The sequence below is a fragment of the Aphis gossypii genome, unplaced genomic scaffold, assembly GCF_020184175.1.
Source record: "Aphis gossypii isolate Hap1 unplaced genomic scaffold, ASM2018417v2 Contig00587, whole genome shotgun sequence".
NCBI classification, from domain to species: Eukaryota; Metazoa; Arthropoda; class Insecta; order Hemiptera; family Aphididae; genus Aphis; species Aphis gossypii.
Genome location: NW_026083181.1, coordinates 1 through 23,181, shown reverse-complemented (window position 1 = coordinate 23,181; position 23,181 = coordinate 1). Strand labels below are relative to the sequence as shown.

Genomic DNA, 23,181 nt, shown 5'->3' with positions numbered 1-23,181 from the left:
ATAGTATTCTAATATTTCTAATAGTTAACCTATTAGCCACAACATCAGAAAACAATGCCTTTATTATGATAATTATTTTTATTTATTTCAATTATTTGAAATTTTTTACCACCTTTAAACATTTTTAAAATTATACAAATGACATCTATTTTATTTTATGTTATTTTTATTATGATTAATCCTTATAGAAAGGTACTCAAATGTATATTTTATACCTATAGTTTTAAAATATTTGGTGTATTATTTTATTAAATATTATTATGATAGAAAAGTATTTACAAATTATTAAACGAATATTTTATATAATATATTATAAATACCTATGTCAAAAAAGTGTTACATAATTAAATTGTAAAGTAATGTAAAAGGTACATTATAAAATTAAAAAAGTCGGCAAGTGGGTACCGCTCTGCTGTACATTTGGGGTGGGGTGGACCTCGGACTAGGGTAGATTAAATTTGAATGCAATGATAGGTATCATTGTATACGAAAAACGATTCTGAACGGAGATGATTGCCAGTCTAGAAATATTATAATTAAATATTGTCATATATTCTATTTTAAACAAATATTCCGATTTCATAAAAATTTACCTAACTCAAACGCCCAAAACATTTTCCTTAAAATTTTCTTTATAGCTTTTTGAAGCAAACTTATGGAAAACTTAGTGTTGAATTTTTAAACGTTAAATATAAATACAAACAATTTTATGAATTTTGAACTACAAAATAATTTGCAAATATTCATGATTTTGACGAATTTTCGTCAAAATTTGAACTTCAAATGCTAATAAAAAAAAATTGTGCCTATTCTTATAACTTTTTAATCACTAAGAAAACATATGAGGAACTTTGTATAAAATTTTCAAGTATTTTGATAGGGCTAAAAAAATTTTATCGACACTTCAAAAAAAAATTTTCAGAAAAATTGAAAATTTCAGTTGTCTATAAATAGCTCAAAAAAACTCAAAATATTTTGAAAATTAAATCATGTAAAGAGAATGCCAATCTAAATAACTGGTAAAATTTTCAAGTATCTACGACATATACTTTTTGAATAATAACAAATATCAAAAATCGTTTGAGGCTAAACCGTTATTTAATGTGGTTTTGTAAAAATTTAAATTTCAAACACTCATAAAAATTTTTTGTCTGAATCCGGTAGAGTTTTTTTTACAGATATTTGAAGAAAAATTTATGGAGAACCTTAAATCGATGGTTTATGGTTTATTTATTTATTAGCGTTTATGGATAAACGCTTATAAAAAAAAATTGTAACTAACGATTTTTAATTTTTTTTTAGCTACAATAAAAACAACTCATAAGGAACCTTGTATTAAATTTACAAAACTTTTTGGTCATCCAAAAATTTTTATCGACACTTTAAAAAAAATTTCTCAAAAAAATCGAAAATTTCAGTGGTCTATAAATAACTCAAAAAAAGTCAAAATTTTTTGAAAATTTAACTATATACAGGTACCACTGACATTAAAATTTGGTGAAAATTTCAAGTATTTTCAGTGATTAGTTTTTGAATTACAACTATAAAAAAAAAATCGATTTGATCGAAAACTGGTTTTGCGTAAAAATTGCCGTTTTTCCGTCATATTTTTTTTTTTTGTTTTTCCCGATTTTTTTGAAAACTGTTGGAAAATGTTAACTTTTTACCTGTATAATGCACCAAGGATATTCACTTTTACATTGGAAACCACCCCCATAGTTTGAAATTGGAGCATTATTTCGACTAGTTATGCTGTACACAGACACAAAAAAAAAAAAAACACACATCATTGTAAAATCAATACATTCATCACTTCTTTCAGAATCTAAAAAAATGTATTTAGTTGGTACTGGGCTTTTCTTTTCAAGATTCATTATAATTATAAATAATATAAATTATAATATGGTATCGCGTGACGAGTATTATACTATGTATACTACAGCGTGGACAATTTGTTTTTAATAAAAATATTGTTCAGAGTATTTATTTTTATTTTTGTAAATACAAGTTTGAAGTACACATAAAAACAAAAATTTTGATACCAAAGTTCACGTAATACGACCATTTATCCCAGAGTTGTGTCAAGTTAAAATGTGTAGTCTTTCAATGTTATTGGTATGGAAATTCAATTTCTTGCCATACAGGAGTGGGGGTAACGAAAAATACGTCGGCCCGTTTTTACATCATAGTCCGCGCTCCAGTATATTCTTATTTATCTCAGTGCCTGCGCCTAAGGGTGACCGCACACTGGTAAAGCAAAATTAACTGAAGAAATGTAAGTCATATTTAGTCATTTTGCTTTTAGTCATAATAAAGCATTGTTGTCGCACACTAGATAAAACATAGTTAGTCAAATCAAAGTATATCAAGTAGTCGTCAAAATGTCGTCCGATGAGGAGGACGTTGCTATTCCTATTTTATGGTTTCTTTTAGAGAAATTGAACAGGAAGAAAATAAAAAAAAACTTTGGGTTCATCCTTTGAACTTGAAACGAACTGAAAACAATACAATTAAATGTTTTATTCATGAACTTCGAAATGACTAATGTAAATTTAGAAATTTTACACGAATGAGTACCGACACGTTTGATTCAGGGCCGTAGACACGGGGGGGGGTTTAGGGGGTTCAAACCCCCCCCCCCCTTGGAAAGTTTATAAATTTATTTCAAATATTTAAAACTACTAATATATCTTATATATTTAAAAAAAAATTATTTGTTTTAATTATTTGTTATCGGTTATAAGTAAGGTATTTTGTGTATCGTTTAATGGTCGCACTGACAAATCACCATTACCATAACCGTTTTGTTACTGTGATAATTATTGATAATCTTATTATATGTTCATGTTGATAATACTGCAATTTAAGATAACATATTAATTAGGTATTATCAGTATTATAGTTAAAACTTTAAAAGTTAAAACCGTGTTGAATTTTTCTAACTCGGTTGAAATAAAATAAACAAAATGGAGAATTTAAGTAATCCTAACGAAAAAACCAAAAAGCGTGCAATAACAAATTATTTCACTCGAGTTACCAACGTTAGAGGTGCTAGCAGTGAAATTGTTACTCAAACTCATCCTGTTTCTGAGTTATCTAGTGCTCAAAACACCGATCGAAATCAAGTAAGTTATTGTTACTAAATTATTAAATATTGTAGTTATTTTTATTTTAACACATTTACCATTTTTTGGAGGATGTGTTGATACGCCAATAAAATAGTTATAGGTATAATATAAAATTGTATAGATAAAACAATATGATTTTATTTAGCCATAAGCCATAGTTTGTAGCTTAATAGCTTGTGCATGTTGCCTAATAATTTAGCTTTTTCAAAGGTTATTGAACCTCGAAATAATGATGTTGCATTATTTGTAAACTGCAGTTTGACTGATGAGCAAAAACACTTAGTAAGTGATAAACTAATTACTATTCAGAATATATTATTTTTATTTTTAATGATTTTAATTTTCTTTCTATATTAATAACCTTTAATAGATTCTTGTGAAACTGTGGATTCCTCCTACCACGTATGCATTTCCAATAACAGAGCAAAATAAAAAAGAAAACTTAAATTTCAGTTTAAATGGTTTACTACTTATAACTGGTTGGTTTATTCGGAGTTACAAGAAGGTGCTTTTTGCAAGTTTGCATGGTATTTGCTACAACTGGTGGTGTTGGCCAACAAAAATTAGGAGCTCTTACTCTAACAGCTTTCAAAATTGTAAAAAAGCTAAAGAAGTTAGGGTGCAATCATTAAATTAATTAATTTTATTTTCTAAATATATCATTTTAAAATGTTATAGGTGTTTAATGACCATTCGAATTATGACTATCATAAACTGTCTGTTGTAAAAGCAGAAGGGTTTTTGAACATTTATAGCAACAAAAAACCATCAATAATTAATGCCTTAGATGATGACAGGTTAGATAATTAGAAATAATAATGTATAATATTTTATTACCTCAGTTTTTAAATTTTTGGCTTTTCATAAATATTTAATATTTAGAGTAAAAAAATATAAAAACAAAATAGAGAAAGACTGATTCCAATTATAGAATGTATCTTACTATGTGGATACCAAGAAATTCCCTTAAGAGGTAGTAATGATTTTGGTCCAATTAATTTTAAAAGTAAGTTACCTATCAAAATAAAATTATAATTACTGTGTAGCGTGTGTTACTTATTTTATTTTTTAGCGTCAACTCATAATGAAGGTAATTTTAAAATATAATTAAAATATAATTTTAAAATATAAGACAAAAGATATTGAGTCATTAAAGTCACACCTTGAGTCAGATACAAGAAATAAGTATTTAAGTCCCCAAATTCAAAACGAGATAATTAACATTTGTGGAGATATTTTAACAAAAAAACTGGTTGATAAAGTTAATAAGTCTCAATGCTTTTCGGTGATGGCTGATGAAACCACAGATGTGTCGGTATCAGAACAATTGACAATATGTGTACGCTACTTAAGTGGCACTGGTTCTAATATTGAAATAAATGAGGATTTTTTAAAATTTTATGAAATTAGTAGCTTAACTGGAAATGATTTGGCATCAGCAATTCTCAATGGTAAGTTCTACCTATATATTATATATTTATATGAATAGTTCTATATTTATAATTAAAATAAATAAATAAAATAATATAGTATGATTTAACTTTTAGGGCTAAATTCATGTGGGGTAGATTGTGATTTTTTATTTGGCCAAGGGTACGATGATGCAGCAAATATGGCTGGTCGTTTTAAAGGAGCTCAAACAGTTATACGCTCTAAGCATCCTAAAGCTTTATACGTCCATTGTGCTGCACACTCGCTCAACTTAGCAGTGTCATCTGCATGTAATATTCCATCGATTAGGAATTGCCTCGAATTGTTGAAAAATATTATTGTTTTTTAATTTCCCCAAACGAAATCACGAACTTTTAGAGTTATCAATAATGGTGATTGGCAACCTAATGTAAAATCTTTAAAACGTCTGTGTATGACAAGGTGGGTACAAAGATATGACGCCATCAATGATTTTATTGAGTTATTCCCTTGTGTTGTTACTGCACTAAATAAATATCTGAATGGAATGATGGTAGTGGTACAAGTACTGATGCAAGCATGTTATTAAATGCAATTGATTCGGAATTTATTGTGGCTCTTCAAGTTATAAAAGTATTAATTTTTCCTTCCTATATATTAAATTCTACTTAATAATCACAATTAAATTATATAGTTTGAATTTTATTTTTGTTGAATAGGTTTTATTTTCATTTGGTTTGCCACTATGTAAACAGCTGCAAAAAAAAAAACATAGATTTGAGAGAATGATCAGTTGGCCAATATCAGTATCAAGGTTCTTGACATTTAAGGGAAAATGTAGATCATGAATTAAAAAAAATTTTCAAAGAAGCTCAAGTAATGAATGCCTTAAATTCAATTTTAATGTTCATTTTTTTAACTATAATTATATTTTTAAATAGAGATTGGCTGAGATGTTAGACTTTGAAATATCAGTCAAACGGTTAGCAAACCGTCAAAAACACCGTTCTAACTATATAATATCAAGTGATGATCCTGAAGATTATTATCGGGTCTCTATATGTATCCCTTTCATCGAATCTTTTATATATCAATTAAATGAAAGATTCTTGGCTCACCAAAATATTTTCAAAGGTATAAGTATCGAAAACTATATCAATGATTAATTTCTTATATATTTTAATTCTAAACAATCAAAACAATATTTCAGGTTTTCAGTGTTTGTTTGATGACACTAATTCGGATCATACAGATTTTGAGGCTCTGGTTTCTTTTTATCTACCACAAATTGATTTGACTACAGCAATCTGTGAGCTACAAATTTGGAAACAAAAGGGCAAGTGTGTAGCAGTTGGTAGTGATGAAGTGATTACATCAAATGCATGAGATGCTATTAAGCATTGTGATCCTATCATTTTCCCAAATATATTTACACTGTTAAAAATTTTGTGCACACTGCCAGTGTCTACTGCCACGCCTGAAAGAACTTTTTCCAGTTTGAAAAGAGTAAAGACCTATCTTAGAAATAGCATTAAAGAAGTATGTTATAATAATATATATTTATTTCATTTTATTAATTAAACACTACTCTAAATAGGATCGTTTAAATGGATTGGTGCTCTTAAGCTACTATCGAAATATCGAAATAACGCCAGAAGAAGTACTGGACGAACTAGCAAAAAAAAAAAGAAAAATAGATCTGATATTATAACTTATAACTTATAAGACACTAAAATAAAGATATAAAATATAATAATGTTGTTAATTTTCTTAATTTACTATAACATGTTATTATTATAATAAACCCCCCCCCATATAAAATTAATGTCTACGGCACTGTTTGATTATATTCTAGAAATACTTAATGATGAAATTCGAAAACCTGATACTAATTTCAGAAAAAGTATCACTCCAGAAGAGAAATTATTGGTGACATTGAGGTAAGTTAATAATACATTCTAAATAATTAGATATTAGATTCTGAGCGGAGCATAGCGAAATAATGTATTAATTTTACAATGATGTTTTTTAAAAAAAAAAATCGTTATACAATGATTTATCATTGAATTAAAATATACATATCCATTACAACGACATGCTTGACAACTACTGAACAGCAGCGGTACCCCTTGTCCAACTTTTTTTACATTTTCATTTTTTCGCTCCACTCAGAATTTAAATAGCAGGTAGTATAAAAATAATTCTTTTAGACTTGCGAATTCTCTTGAACGTATTACTTTTTATTGTTATAATATTATTATAATAAAATGAGTTAACACTTAATAAGGTTATACTTAATTATACTTAATTTTTAACAATACTAAAAATGATAATTTATTATAATGAAAATCAACTGTATTAATGCAAAATATAAGAACTTGAACTATCCGACGAGGAAAAATCTGGAGAACTCGCAATGTACTGAATTGCATTAAATTGCTGCGGTTGTTGATTTGCATTTAACTGCTGATCTGGTGATAAATTAGGTATAATATTAGAATGTGGCGCATTATTGTATCTTGGCATTTCATACGACGTTTCTTGACTGTCGAGAAGCTGATCAATGGTATTTAATACAATTTTTTTGAATCGACGTTGATTTTTATCATTTAATTTTAAAAAATCTGGAATAATACTTTTAAAAAAAGAAAGTTCGGGTGTATCCTCATTATTTTTTTTTGGTTGAGTTCTTGTCTTTAGAAATTCCAACATTGGTTCCACCACTCTTTCACTGGCTAACATTTTTCGGTTTGTTCTTGGTTTTTAAATAATGGTTCATTACTAGATTTTTCATTTTCTGCATCTTCATTAACTATTGTTTGTGAAATCACTTCTTGTTCAACTGTTTCTAAATTTTGTTCAGCATCTGGCACTATAGGTTCTTCAACGAAACTATCGTTTTCTATGTTATCTATATGGGAGCTATTCAAATTCCTTTCCATTTTTTTGTGTTGCAACACGTAATCAGAGAGAAACAACATATTATCAAACAAATACCATTTTCTTTTTCTTGATGATGCTCCGGACCCAGATGGCAATTTTTTTTGTTCACGCAGCTGCCTTGAAAATGAATTTCGAAGCGTGGTCCATTTTGCCTTGCATTCATTAGCTGTAATTGATCAACAAATTGGATACTAATTACAATACAAATTTGTATTAATATTTTGTTTTATTTGATTTTTTTAATGTTTTTAGTTATTTGGCAACGGGAGAGCGATTACCCATTTCGCCTAGGTGTTACGACAATAGGATTGATAACTAATGAAGTATGTATTGCTATATGGAATTATTATCACCCATTTATTTGCCAACGCTAGAGAAGAGACTGGATAAAATTTCAAATGAGTTCAATAAAATTTGGAATTTTCCTAATTGCACAGAGCAATTGATGGTAAGCAACATTGCTATTCAATGTCCACCATGTGCTGGTTCCGAGTATTTTAATTATAAAGGTTTTCACTCAATTGTGCTTCAAGCAGTGGTTGATGTTCACGCAAAATTTATAACAATCGATGTTGGGGATTATGGCGGTCCAGTGACAGTGGAATATTTAAAGAATCTAGTTTTGGTGAAATGTTACACAATGAATTAAATTTGCCACCACCAAGAAAAATTCATAATGACATCAATGAAGAATATCCTTTTGTGTTTGTTGGGGATGAAGCATACCCTTTATTACCATGCCTGATGAGACCTTTTTCCGCGTAGGAACTTAACAAACGAAAAACGTATTTTTACTATCGACAGTCCCGGGCAAGACAAGACGAATAGTAGAATGCGCATTCGGAATTATGGTTAGAAATTTAAAGCGTTGGAAAACAAAATTGTGGTTGGCCCAGAAAAAGCTACCCAAATTGTAAAAGCTATTGTGTATTACATAACTTAATTATGACGAGAGAGCAACATTGTATTGATATTCAAGAATTTATAAATTCTCAAGAACAGAATGATATAATGAACAAGATATCAGAGAATTAGATCTTCTAATAATAGATCTTCACAGCAGCAATCAAATCATTTCGAAATAAATTTACAGAATATTTTAATTCAAATAAAGGTTCTGTATCCTGGCAAAATATATACACTGTATAGTAAAATTATTAAATAATAAAGAATTGATCAATTAATAACTGTTTTAAGTACCTACTTAATTATTATATTATTATTACTATCGTGATTATGTAGAGTAGAAATAAAAAAATATAAAAATAACATATTATAATAATTTTAATAATAACATAATATTATAATAGAAATTAAAGACCTGGTATTTTTAGAATATCCGATATTTCTTTCCACAATTGCTCCTGTATGTTTCTGTTGCTATAATTTTTGTGTTTGTAATCATAAAGACACTGACGTTCTTGGACTAATGATATTAAATCTTCTATGTTCATTTTCATGCTCAATCGACATTATAATCCTATTGAATAAATAATGTGCAATCATAGATATTTTCACTGCTCGAAAAACTTTTTGTGGAAATCCCAGAATAAAATAAAATAATGCTTATAAATATGCTAACATATTTTGAACTATTATATCTATTATATTATAGTTAAAATATTTAGTTTGTACAAATGTTATAGATATTTATATTTTTTTCACAAATTATTACTTAAAAATAAAGTAGATATAGTGTATAATGTATAATATATAATATATAATGTATAATACCTTTATATTGTAGACGATTTAGCATAAATAAATAATATTTGGCATAATTTTGATATAATTCTCCAGTGACTGCTTGATAATGATTATAATGAAAATAATGAAAATAGCGCACGTTCTATTTCAATAAAACAATATTAGTCATGACTGAAGACAAAAATGTTTTGTTTTGACTACACTTTATCAGTGTGCGTGTTTTTCCATAAAGTATAAAGGTTTTATTTTTATTAGTCATAATAAAGCGACTTAGTCGCTTTAAAGCAGTTTTGCTTTACCAGTGTGCGGTCACCCTAACCGGCCTAACCTATCACAGAATCCTAACGCCTAATCTTATCGACTACAGTTTGAGTTGAAAACAGACGCCGAATCTCAAACACTTAAACCATTTCTGTCTGTGCTGCGACGAATTTTTCGTTTAAATCAGTTGTAATATTAGATTTGTATAATTCGTGTGTAAGAAAGCTTACATTAATTGTCTATTTAATATAACGTTTCTCAAAGCAACGTACTCTTGAAACACTCATACTGTTATGTCAAATGGTTTATATGTTTTTCAAATTCAAAATTTCATTATCTCGTAGACATTGCTTTACCTATTTATGTTATACATCGTTGTATATCTACTTTGTTAAATGATTTTAATGTTTATTACGTATAAAAATTGTTTTTTACGCACCGTAAAACATTCTTAAATCTCATACAACACGTACCTATTTTTTTTCATTTTTTCATTTTTATATTATATATATTCATACGTTTTGTACAACTAAATTATATTGTATACTTATATCACATGTTAAAAAATTATTGTGCTGTGTGTAGTACCATACATTGGAATTTTTTTATTTTTTTTATATATTTTTTTAATTAGGTACATTATGTCTTACCACATACATATATATATATATATATATTGTGGCAATTGCATCTTATTATTATATACGTATTTTCCGTGTCTATGATATTGTGTTCTTAATAATTCCCAAACATAATATATGTATTTACCCACACAGCATTTGTAAGATATTAAAAAAAACATTAAATATTTTTAATAATTTAAAAACATTTTATGATTGTATTATCAAAAATATTTTTAAGTAAATGTCTTTAGTATTTTTCTATGGGTGGGTTGCATAAACGTTCATTAGCGATTTACAGAGCTGTTAACACACTAACGATCCGTTAAAAAAATTGGGTGTTGCTTGAACGACTGTTAACGTTAACGGGTCTGTAAATTATCGGCTATTGGACCTGTAAACTATAGGGTCCGATTTGGTTCGATAACTTTTAACGATCCGTTAAATATGGTGATAAGTAGGGCAGAGGACTTATAGCTCTAAAAAAGCTCTGAATATGCAAGCACATATGCACTTAAAAACCCCAATATGCACTAAAATATGCATTTAAATTTTTTTAGCTTTTTTATTTTAAGTGTTAATAAAAAAATAGATTTAAAAATAGTCAAAATAATTACATAATTTAAATATTTTATAAAATAGCCAAATAAACAAAATACATTTTTCTAATTTTTCTACTCTTCTTCTGGCACTATAAAAAAAATAAAATCCATGATTTAGTAAAAATAATTTAGCTGATACATATTTAATTAATGTTAATAAACTTTTACCTTGAAAATTGCATTGAACGATCAAATGTTTTTTTAAATTTTCAAACTGAAAAGATTGTCGGTTGTCTGCCAAAAGAACTTTGAACATGGAATGACCTTTCAACCTCGACAGAGTTAACTGGAGCGTATTTAAAGTAGATCAATCGTTTGTGCTTAAATTTTCGGGGAGTTCGTCCATTGAAATTTCTTCACCATTTTAAAATTTTGAAATTCGAATTAAACTTTGATATCCAATATTTTTTTTCAGAACATCATTCATCTTTTCTTTAACAATTTTTCCAATTGGACCAGGGACTTGACTCAATTTCAAATTAACATTTTGCACTGCATCGATTGCATGACTAAGTAAATATTTTTTGTTTCAAGACTGGTATTGTATCAGGTAAAAACCAAAATGTGACTTGATAAATACTAAATTGGCTGCAAGGCTTGCTTCAGAAAATACTTTTGTGATTTGCAATAGAAATAGCGTCTTCTTTATCCAAAGCGTCGACAATAGATTTAATAATTTCAAGGTATTCACAGTAATAACAGCGGCTCTTATCCACGTCCCCATCTTGTTAAAATAGGTGCTGGTGGGTAGTGGAATATGGGCGCTTTGTCTTTAAATATTGCAACACGATAAGGCGCCTTCAAAAATACTTTTTTGACATTTGCGATGATCTTATCGACTTTGCAATAATTTGACGAATTTTTTCAGCAATAAGATGAAGCCCGTGCACAATACAAGTAACGTGAATAACTTTAGGATAAAATACTTGAATTGACTTCCCGGATTTCACCATATAAGGCGCCGCATCACTTAAAAACAATAGAACGTCGTCGTAACGCACTTCTTCTGGCCACAATAGATGCATTGAATTATCAAATAATTTCGCAATAGTCGAATGATTAGCTTTGGTCAGTACTTCGGAATTCAATAAAAATGTCTGGCCTGGACCATCGGTTTCAAGAGTACCGATTACTACATTTGCGATGTATCGGCCTAATGAGTCGGTGGTCTCATCTATCGATACCCAAATCTTTTTACCAGTGATAGCATTTCTAATTTATTCATAGTTTCAGAATAAATTTCATCGACATAGCCTTTGCGTAGAGTAGTAATGGCCGGAATTTTTTTTCCCCGTATATTTTTCCAAAAATTGTTTAAATTGAATGTTACCTAGCTTATTAAGAGGTATGTTGGCTGATAGCATCGCAGAACATAAGTCTTTATTGAAAGATGATTTTAGAATTACTCACCATTGTTGTACTTTTCCCATTCATATACATTTTGGTTTTTTTCTTTACGCATGATTGATTTTTTGTGTTTGTCTGTATTAATGTGTTGCGTAACATTAAATCGTTTTTCACTTCCTATTTTAACGTCACAATACTTACAGTACAGGACTTTACCGTCGGTCGAAAATGTACAGGCACCAAACTCAGACACAAAACGTTTTTAACCGACTACTTAAAGGCTTTTACTTTCGGCATTTTATTACAAATAAAAATATTCAAATAAATTTACACGAATGTACATTCCGCAGAACTAACTAGTGACTGAGACTAAATATACTAAAATATTGATTATTGTCGTTTCTAGAAACGTTTTTAAAATAAATCCTTATCGAATAAAAGCCCGCATGGTGCGCACACTGCTCAGTAAGCAGCGATGTCGTATGTTAGTGGACGACGTTATAATATTGTCATCTATCTATTAATAAAATTAATTACAGCAAACTAATATTATTGGTATATCGGCGATTCTCTGCAAAACGCTTCTATGAAAAATATGTGCCCACGGACAGTCAAAAACCATATAACAACAAAAATTTAAATAATAAAATTTTCTCCGAACATTTTGACTGTATTATTTGAAATAAAATGTCGATGTGGAAAAATTGAATTAAGTTAAAATATGTCTTAAAAAGTATAAAATAGCGTATAAAAGTGTAAAATATGCCCTAAAAACAAAACAAAAAAGACTAAATATGCATTTGTATGCAAAATAAAATTTCAAAACTAGCTTATGAAAGCATGAAACGTATTTATTTCGTACTCTGCTATTTTTGTGACTGTGTAAAACAAATATGCAAATGCTACAAGTCCTTTGCCCTAGTGATAAGAAATATTAAAATTTCTTATCAGCCACATTTTTATTTATTATAAATATAGTATTAATAAAATACACATTCAAAAAATATATTGTTCTTTTACTTTTTACTATAACACTCATAAAATATGTCTTTATCTGATTCTGATTCATCGAGTGATGATGATTTTGTTATTGAGGTGCTTCGTGTGTTACCAAGACCACGTTTTTTTCGTGATAGATCCAATCCATTTACAGAATATGATGATATAGATTTTAAGCAGCGATTTAGGTACCTACTTATAAAATATTTGTTTTTACTATTTTCCCATATAATAGATGGTAATGCCCTCCATTTAGACCGGATATTTGGTCTAAAAATGCAGTCTTGTAAAGAATGTTTATTTTGTATTTTAATAATTGAGAATTAAGGTGTTTCAGATAGTTTTATTTGAATACTTTACAAGACTCTAAAAATGGGTAAACACAAATAAATGTCTCTATTTTCATACTCGAGTAATGTTATCAGGTTGTCTAAAACAATGTTGATTAAATTACTGGACATGGTTCAAGATGATTTATGTCAAAATACACAACGCAATATGTCACTGTCACTAATATTGCAGCTTTTGATTACGCTTAGATATTATGCAACTGGTGCTTTTCAGGTGAATATTTTAGATTTTTATGTATGCCCCCGATGAAGCATTTTTAACTATTGTATATATAAAAATATATATGTCAAATTTTAGGCAGTTCTGGGAGACCATATACGAATCCACAAATCAACAGTGTGTCGTATCATAAAAAAAGTGTCTACATGTATAGCGTCACTTAAACCAAAATACATTCAAATGCCAAAAACAGAAGCTGACAGAAAATTAGTCTATTAAAATTTCCATAAAATGCGCCAATTTCCTAAAGTTATTGGAGCAATAGATTGTACACATATCAGAATCCAATCTCCCAATAAAAATATTGGAGAAAGATTCCGCAATAGGAAAGGCTATTTTTCTATTAACGTCCAAGCCGTATGCAACAGTAATTTGCTGTTCACAAATATTGTGGCTCAGTTAGTGATAATTTAATGCAAAAAACTAGTCACTTATTAATTATTATTGATATTATTTTATTTTCTATTGATATACAAACATTATTAGATGGCCTGGTTCAATCCACGACTCAACAATAATTGACAATTCTTTATTAGAGCTCAATTGGAGAATAATGAATTTGAAGATGCTTGTGGGAGATGGAGGTTATGCATGTCGCAATTATATGATTAAACCTCTTTCCAACCCTACTACTGAAGCAGAAGTACAATATCAAGTAAAAAACCATATGATAATTTCATAAAACAGCTACAATATGTGTTGCCCTGTACAAAGCAATAACTGCAGTATTTAAAAGTATTTGAATACTTGTATTTGAATACTTTTTTTTATATTTCAAATACTTTTAAATATTTTTTGACTAATATAATATTTTAAATACTCATAAAATACTTTTTATTTCTATTTTTACTATACTAAATACTTTTTTCTTTCTAGTCTACTCCAAATTCTAATTACCAATATTTCAGAATGTACTATTTAAATTTTGTTTCTAAAATATGATTTTATAATGGATCTAACTTCTGAGAATTTATAAATTAGGTTTTAAAAGAAAGTATTTGAAAACGTATTTTAAACACAAAGTACACCAAGTATTTAAATAACTATTCTGATTATATTTGAAAAGTATTCTTAACAAGACTGGCAATAAGATATTATCATATTTTTAGAAAGCACAAATCGGCACAAGAAATGTCATCGAAAGAACATTCGGTGTTTGGAAAAGGCGGTTTCCTGTGCTATCTGTTGGAATTCGAACTCAAATCCCAACTACTCTTGTAACTATTATAGCTACAGCAGTATTGCATAATATGCTTATCAAATCAAATGATCCTCTACCTGTAGACGAAACTCTCTTAATTGATGATTTGCGTCAACAAGTTCCTGTCGTTCTTGTTCCCCAAACTGGGAACATTAAAGGCAGAACATTAATTGACACTGTATTTTCATGAATAGAAATAATATTAAGAGGACGTCACATGTATTGTCTACAACATACAAATGTACAATATTTATATGTATTTTTTTTTTATTATTAAATAATAACTGAATTACAATATTTCCTTGTAATAACAATAAACATCTTTGTATTTCTAAAGACAAATAACACAAAAAATATAAAACATAAAAATTATTTCTAAACTTTGAAACATAAAATTAAATAATAAATGAATCCAAATAAGTAATTGGACATACCAGTCTTTATTTTCCCACTAGAGATGGTCATTTTATAAAATATATAAAATAATAATAATAATTAATAATACACATAATAAACTCACTGTTTAAAGTTGTCAACCCTTGAAAGACATATTATTACATTTCTTAATATAGCTGTATAATGTTTGTTCTAAATATGTACCTACTACAAAATAATTAGTTATTTGCAAATTTTTCTTTTTCTAAATGCAAAATGTCTTCTTGTAGTTGTAATTGTTTTTTTTTTTAATCCATTTCCATTTGTTTAGTTGCAAGTTCAGTATCTAGTATTTTAATTGTTATTTCAGCCGCTTGAAGTTCTAATTTTGCTTTTTTCATTTTTATATCTTGCAACTCTGACAAAAACTCATTTTTAGCTTCCACTTTATTCGTTCTTTTTTTTTTTAACTCTTGTAACCCTTCACAAACGGTTTTTTGTGTTGAATGATATTGTCCTTTAGGAGCAGTTACATTTTTACTATTTTTTTTTGCTGATGTTTGATCTGGAATAGTGTTGGATGGTTTTGATTTTAGCATAACACTTGCATTTGATGTAACTGTTTCGCATTTTTCGTTTGATAAAATCTTACCTAAAGGATAATTTATAAATGAACATAGACATAAGACATAACTAATATCTGTGTTTATGTTACCTATAACTATTATGTAATTGCTTACCCCAGTTGATTTGTTGAGTACCAGCATATGTTAAGTCTTCTAAAGAAACATTAAACTCATCCATTTCTTCATTGTCGAAAGTAACAACTTCTACATTATCCATACTATAATTGTCATCCTGGATATTTTTGAAATTGTCTGTATTATGGTTTTCTATCAGTTCTAAAATTAGTTGTTTAACAAAAGTTATATTTTCAATTTAGTCTATGTAAATTATAATAATAGCCAATATTCAACCTGTATAGCTAAAATCATTGTCGTGTGGATTCACAAGAGGTTCTATTCGGTCACCTATAATTCCCAAAACCTGTTCACTGACACCTGACATAGTTTTTGAGTACATTCCACCCCCAGTTTTATATCTTTCAACCTGCATTTATTAAATACCATAATTATTATTTTATTTTAATATTACAAACCAAATTAAGGAATACATAATTTTTATTTTATTTTTTTGTCGTTTTGTTCAAATTTTCATGAATTTGCTTGATTTCATCAACTGTTTTAAAACCAGATGTTTGATGAAGATTGTATGTTTCTGTAATATTTGACCATACTTCATCTAGTTGATACGGACGACTATTTAACTAAGTAAACATGAAACATTATAATCAACTGCTTTGCGTAATTTTAAAACTTATTTCAGATTAATGATGGATCAAGCAATTTAGCAATGCTGAACATACCTACATAAGGAATATACAATTAATTCCCAAAACATAATAGATATAATATGTTGCATGATATTGACATTTTTAGATCAACCTAGTAATTAAATTGTTAAAATTCTATGTTTTTAGTTAATATATTTTATGTTTTTTGTTAAGTTATTTTATTATCTCCTAAAGATTACCAAATTTTGATTATTATTTTCATTCATAATAGGTATTAGGTATCATTAAAAAGTTGCTCATTTTATTTCTGCATTTATTCAGGTATTTATAATTGGATTAGAGTTTTTATGTAAGTTACCAAATTGTTTAGCAGATACTTATAACTTATCTGTTTTTATTTACATAATTTGTTTATAGAAAATAAAAGTTCCTGTGATATTGTTTTGCATTTAATAATTACTATTTACTATTTACTACTTACTACTTCTGAACGGCATGACTGTACTAAATCTACAATTACTAATTGGTCTTCATCAGTGATATCTTTCATACATTTATACATTGAAACCTATGTTTAAAACAGTAGTGGTTATTTTAAATATAATTTATATAAAATAAAAATTTACTTTATCAGAACTCAGTTCTTTTTTGGCTCGTCTCTTTGCCATATCATAAACATTTTTTAATTTAGTTACTGTTCTTTTTCTAGTTTCTGAGTTCTTGTTATTGTACTGACAAGTTATATACTTCCACGACTGGGTTTTCCTCTTTATGTTAATAGAATCAGTCTAAAATGCATATTCATTTTTAGTATGATTATCACATTGTAATTTATAATTAACTATAAGGTTACCAGTCAAACACATACCTTAATATTTTCAATTACGTTCTTATGAGAAATTATTAATTCCATTAACATTTCCTTTTCTTTTTCGGTAAAGTTTTTATTTCTCAAACGTTTGATAGCCGAAGCGCCCGTAGCCATCATCAACGAATAAACACACGACGTGCCGTTTAATATAATATTATTATATAATAATATAGTAATATATAGTGATATTGTAAAAACGAAAAATATTAGCACAGAAAATGGTACAGTATACACGATGTTTGAATATTTTTCGAAAATATTTATAAATTATTAATTTACACTTGATAATATAATCAGCAATCATTGTAATCAAATTAAATGTGGTATAATTTATTTGGTAGTTATGGTTATCAATAAAATACAAAATAATAATAATCTTTTATGCAACTCATTTTTTTTTTACAAGCCGTTAACGAGTTAATGATTGATTAAGTTACAGGTCCGTTAAAACATTTACAGACTGGTCTTAATGCAACCGGCCCTAAGTATCTTTAAAAATATATATTATTTGAAATATTTTTGAAACGTTTAGTTATCATCTTGAAAAATATATATTTTGTGAAATATATTTAAAACATTTAGTTATCATCTCAAAAAATATATATATTGTGAAATATATTTAAAACGTTTAGTTATCATCTTAACAAATATATATTTTGTGAAACATATTTAAATCGTTTAGTTATCATCTTAACAAATATATTTTATATAGGTAAGTACTTAATTAATATATATATATATATATTATATTATAATAACTAATATAAAATGTTTGCCGTCACTATATGTATATTATATTTTTTGGTTACTGGCCGTTATTATTATATTGAATCAGGACATATTTTGTACCGCAATAATCACATAAGAAAATGCGAAACTATATAGTTATTATTAGATGGAGTTTAGGCGTATATAAACTGCTGCAATTCTTGATTTTTATTTTGATAATTCCATCCCAACTATATATTATAGTATAATAAATATTATATGACTCTAAATAAAATGTAGGTATTTAGATACAGGATGGTATTTATTATAGGTATAGTAGGTATACGTATATATTTACTACAATGCGAGTATGGTACACAATAATAATATAATACTATATATATACATTATATTAACTGATACTATGAAATAAATAATAATGATTCGTTAACGTCAATACGAAAATTCCCACACGTGACGCGTTGAACGGTATCAAAATAGACTTATATAAGTCTATGGGGGGCCCGCATACAAAACAGTATAATAATTACCGGGACCCGTACTATTAGGGACAGATTTTATCAAGAAATAACTTTAATGAATGTATGATAATGTATGGGATACAATTTTTTGGGATTAATATTTGTGAGGATCCGTACTTTTCAGGACAAAATTTCTTTAATTAATTTCTTTACAGGATTGGTATACATATGAAAATTTTATTGCGGAATGATACTAATCGGGAAAATTCAAAATATAATATATTATTTTTATGGTTAACCTATGCTAACATGTTATTAACCACGGTTGAAATATACTATGTTATTAACCAATGAAACAACTGCGGTATGTTATCATTTATCAGTGATATCCTTGATCTAAGGTGATATCATTAGGTATATTATTTAAATTACAAATTACTATGTCACGTAGCACAGATTTAATAATAATAGTAAAATAGGGAAACAAACAAATAAAAGAAACAACAGCAAATGTATATGATATTAAAGGGGAAATTAATATAATAATAATAATATTAAAGAACCTGTGTTTTCATCAGTGGCGCCGAGCTCTAAAAAAAGTACTATTGTCAAATTTATTTTTACAAGGTACCACCCACCAAAATTATTTCAACCAAACCCGTGGGGCTACGCCCCCACACCCCCATACAATCAAAACTTTGTAATTTATTTGAAATATAGTGATTTACAAAATAAATTAGTTAAAATTTAAGAACACAAATACAATGACTTCACTTTTAATAGATTTTCAAAACAATTAACAAAGCAATAAATTTATACAGATTATAATTTATATATGAGTAAACTATTAGTAAATAAAACTAAATAAATATTTAATCAAATAACATTTTGTTTTGATAGAGATCAATGTATTTCTTCAATTTAGTATTAGTATACAAGGGATTTTGAAAGAGATGAACTAAAGGTACAAAGTGTTTGTATCACATTTTCTTTGTCAATTGTAATGTCTTATTCACAATTAATAATCATCAAATGTTCTAATCTGGACTCTAACATAGTAGATCTTAGTTTAGTTTTCAGAAGTTTAAGCTTTGAAAAACTTCTTTCCACGCTACAGCTACTAACCGGCAAAGTCACACATATTTTGAATAGCATATATAATGTAGGAAATACTGCATTTAAATTAGCGGAACAAAACAGCTGAAATAATTCAAGAACCGTAGCCATATTTTTTGGTTTACTTGATACGTCATCTTGATTGATATTCTCTGTGTCTTCATATTCATCTTCCAAGTTCAAATCTAATTGCGAAAATTCATCATCATTATATTCATTACATAAATCTAATGAGCGAAACGTTTTTGGTAATTGTCTTGTACTTTCAATTTCTTCATAGTTTCTAACAAATTGTTGATACTCTTCTATTAAAAGAGAGTGATCCAGGTAATTTGTATACACTGAACAAACTTCAATAAAAGCATCATTTGGAATAAGATTTGGATTTTTGCCAACTTCTCTTAATCTTTTTGATGACAATAGAGATATATCCTTTAATAGGCCATCGGAATCACCAAATCGTTGGCATAGCTCTGATATTATAGTATCACACACAACATAGTAAGTATTAACTTTAAAATTATCCAAAGGGTTATCAAGTGGTTCATCAATACACTTTTCACCTGCATTTCTTGGTACACGTTTCTTTCTTGGTGCTTTCAAATCTTCAAATTCTATTTTACTGTTCTTAGCGAAATCATCAGCAGCACGTTTTATTTCAGCGACACCTCTACTTCTAAGATTATCTGTATCTAATTTGGTATTTTTAATCAATTGAGTCGCAATAAGTATATCAGAGTCATGTGCTTGCAACTGTTTATTTATAGGAGCTACAATAAAAAAAACTTTTTGAAACAACATGGCAACAAGTAGGAAACGGTAGGAAGAAAAATAATCGATTAATCCACTTGCAGCAGCGCCAACCCTAGCATCACTTGGTCCTTCACTAGATCTAATAGTTTTCAATGTTATTATTACAGCATCGTGAAATTTTAAAACTACATTAAGAGAAGCTGAGTGTGACCCCCATCTTGTTGTACTTATTCGTTGTATTGCATGAATTTGATTTTTTTCATTTTTTTCTGAATTACTCTTCAGTTGATTTACACGAAAAATGGCAGCCCTTTTTTTTGAACACCATAGAAATGCATATAAAGATTCTAAGTTGCCGAACATATCAACGGCGTTACAACTTGAAGATACAGCATCCTTAACAACTAAGTTGAACCGATGGGCATGACACCATATAAATACAGCCTGAGGATTCAACTCCCGAATACGTGATTGAAGTCCTTTATAGTTTCCGCTCATATTACTAGCCCCATCATAAGACTGGCCTACTAAGTTTGTTTTCTAATCAATACTACCTTTGCCCATAACTGTCACAAACAAATTATATAAATCTTCACCAGTTGTAGAGGGAGACTCGTTAACAGCAATGATTCTTTCGTGCACAGATCCAGTAATTTCATTTGAATACCTGGCAACAAATGATACCTGTTCTTTTCTGGAAATGTCAAATGTAGTATCAATTGCAATACTAAACATGCGCGAGTTACTTAAGTCTTGACAAATTTTTTTAAAAATATTTATATAAATGGCTTCAATTATTTGATTCTGGCGCTGCCAAGAAATGAATGATGTCACGTGGCGACCTTGAGTTTGTACTTTGGAAATATGATCTGAAAGTAAAGTTGAATTTTTGGCCATGAGTACAATTAAATCTTTAAAATTTCCCATTGATGAATTAGTTGTCCATTTTTCTTGATGACCCCGAAATGCTAAATTATGACGAGCAAGAAATAGAACTATGTCAATTAACTCTGAAACAATTTGACGGTTCATTGATATTTGAATGTTACGTGTTTGGTGTAGTTCCGGTAATATAGGAGCAGATGCCTTTTTTAATTTCAGTTTGATAGAACAAGTAATATGATCGGGGGTATTCTCATGAGTTTGAAGTGCGTGTGTAATATTTTTCCATGTATTAAAACCATTTTTTGTCCAAGTTTTTTGAGTACTGTTGTGTAAATTTGTTCCAAATAAGAAACAATGCAAACAATATATCTTATCTTCACTAGGGGAATAAGATAACCAATCCCGTTTAATTTTGGTATTGTCAGGTAAAATTCTTAAGTAATATGTTTCCTTAAAACTACATTTATATTTATCTTTAGGAAATTTATTTTCAGGAAGGTCATTTTGAAACGGTTGACATGGTCCTAGATTCAATATTAGGTTGTTAATTTCGGGAGTTAAATTTTTTAATTTAACAAAATTAGCAGGATCATTTTTAAATTGACTTCTTTCCGTGAACAAAATAGCATCTTGGATATTACTAAAATCTGTAAAACAAAGTAGCCAATAGTTATTTATAAATAATACAAAATAGTAAAAAATATTGTATAATATATACAAATATATTAAATCAGCAATTAAGAATTATGCTTATGATTTATTGAGTATCTATATTGATTGGAAATCGAGAGACAGTTTTCTCAATACCATTTTTCCTAAAAATTAATTAAACTGTGACACAATGTAATAACCATTTAAACTGCAATGATTCTTACCTGTTTGGGCATCTACTTGGTTGTCAATATTTGATGTAGGTAACGCAGCATTACTATCACTGACCATTTTTCCTGAAAATTTAACAATAATTTAATAAAATGCATCATGTATTTAATTACATTTATAATATACAATTTAAATTTAAAAACTCTATGTTCAATTAAAAAGTTATTTGAAATTTGTTTATTATAAAAATAGTTAAAATATTAAAAAGTAATTAACCCATTTTAACTGATATAAATGATTTAAACTGCAATAATTCTTACCTGTTTGAGCATCTACTTGGTTGTCAATATTTGATGTAGGTAACGCAACATTATTACTATCACTGATCATTTTTCCTGAAAATTTAATAATAAGTATACCTAACTCAACCTAAGTATAAAAACAATAAGTTTTTTGGATAGTAATGATAGTATTAATGTACCTATAAGAAAAAAATTATAAGCCGATTAATATCCAAAATGGATGAGATGGCATATTCAAATAAAATGGTTTAATGTCGAAACATGCAAAATACGAGTATGCGCCAAAAAACTTTTATGGTTTAAATCGTTATGAAACTTAGCATACTAAACCTTCGATCAACCAGAATAAATATGCAAATGCATATACGCACTCTAGACTCTAGATGCGCTCTAGTTAAAATTGTATATAAAATCTTACCTCCGGTTATCTTTGTTTTTTTTGTGAAAAAATGTAGTGTATCCAAATTGTTGGACTGTCGTTTATTTTTTGATTTTTCTGTACATGAATCTGTATGTCGTTTCCAGTTTGTAAAATTGAAATTTTTGTCACGAATACGTCCACAATTTACACACTTATTCATTTTGAATTAATGTATAATTATGGATTAATAAAAACCGATATAAAAACGAAGACTAATGAATTATACTAAGTCACAAAATAATAAACAGGCACAACAGTACAACACTACCAGTTACCACTCGATGACGAAATAAAAATGGAATGC

General features: G+C 28.0%; 3 protein-coding genes across 3 annotated transcripts; all 3 read right to left on the bottom strand.

Annotated features, from left to right (window-relative positions):
* Window positions 1-7,273: 7,273 nt before the first annotated feature.
* Window positions 7,274-8,941, bottom strand: LOC126554740 (transcription factor Adf-1-like). The gene is made up of 2 exons (XM_050209777.1): window positions 8,803-8,941; window positions 7,274-7,647 (listed from the first exon to the last, which is right to left on the bottom strand). The coding sequence occupies exons 1-2, from the start codon at window positions 8,939-8,941 to the stop codon at window positions 7,274-7,276; spliced, it is 513 nt and encodes a 170-aa protein (XP_050065734.1).
* A 6,530-nt stretch (window positions 8,942-15,471) lies between these two features.
* On the bottom strand, window positions 15,472-17,502 carry LOC126554742 (uncharacterized). Its single transcript, XM_050209779.1, has 6 exons — window positions 17,386-17,502; window positions 17,144-17,305; window positions 16,999-17,085; window positions 16,141-16,273; window positions 15,904-16,065; window positions 15,472-15,815 (listed from the first exon to the last, which is right to left on the bottom strand). Exons 1-6 carry the CDS (start codon window positions 17,500-17,502, stop codon window positions 15,472-15,474), a joined length of 1,005 nt encoding a protein of 334 aa, XP_050065736.1.
* A 2,084-nt stretch (window positions 17,503-19,586) lies between these two features.
* LOC126554741 (zinc finger MYM-type protein 1-like) lies at window positions 19,587-20,945 on the bottom strand. Its single transcript, XM_050209778.1, has one exon. It carries the CDS (start codon window positions 20,943-20,945, stop codon window positions 19,587-19,589), a length of 1,359 nt encoding a protein of 452 aa, XP_050065735.1.
* Between the last annotated feature and the right edge of the window lie 2,236 nt (window positions 20,946-23,181).

Bases quoted from the DNA above. Each gene is read 5' to 3' on its own strand.
- LOC126554740 (XM_050209777.1), bottom strand. From the start codon at position 8,941: ATGAAAATGAACATAGAAGATTTAATATCATTAGTCCAAGAACGTCAG. The intron at 7,648-8,802 runs GTCTTTAATTTC...GATCAATTACAG, and splicing joins GGATATTCTAAAAATACCAG to CTAATGAATGCAAGGCAAAA.
- LOC126554741 (XM_050209778.1), bottom strand. From the start codon at position 20,945: ATGAGCGGAAACTATAAAGGACTTCAATCACGTATTCGGGAGTTGAAT.
- LOC126554742 (XM_050209779.1), bottom strand. From the start codon at position 17,502: ATGGCTACGGGCGCTTCGGCTATCAAACGTTTGAGAAATAAAAACTTT. The intron at 16,274-16,998 runs GTAAGTAGTAAA...TAATAAATGCAG, and splicing joins AGTCATGCCGTTCAGAAGTA to GTTGAAAGATATAAAACTGG. The intron at 16,066-16,140 runs GTTGAATATTGG...AACTAATTTTAG, and splicing joins CAATGATTTTAGCTATACAG to AACTGATAGAAAACCATAAT.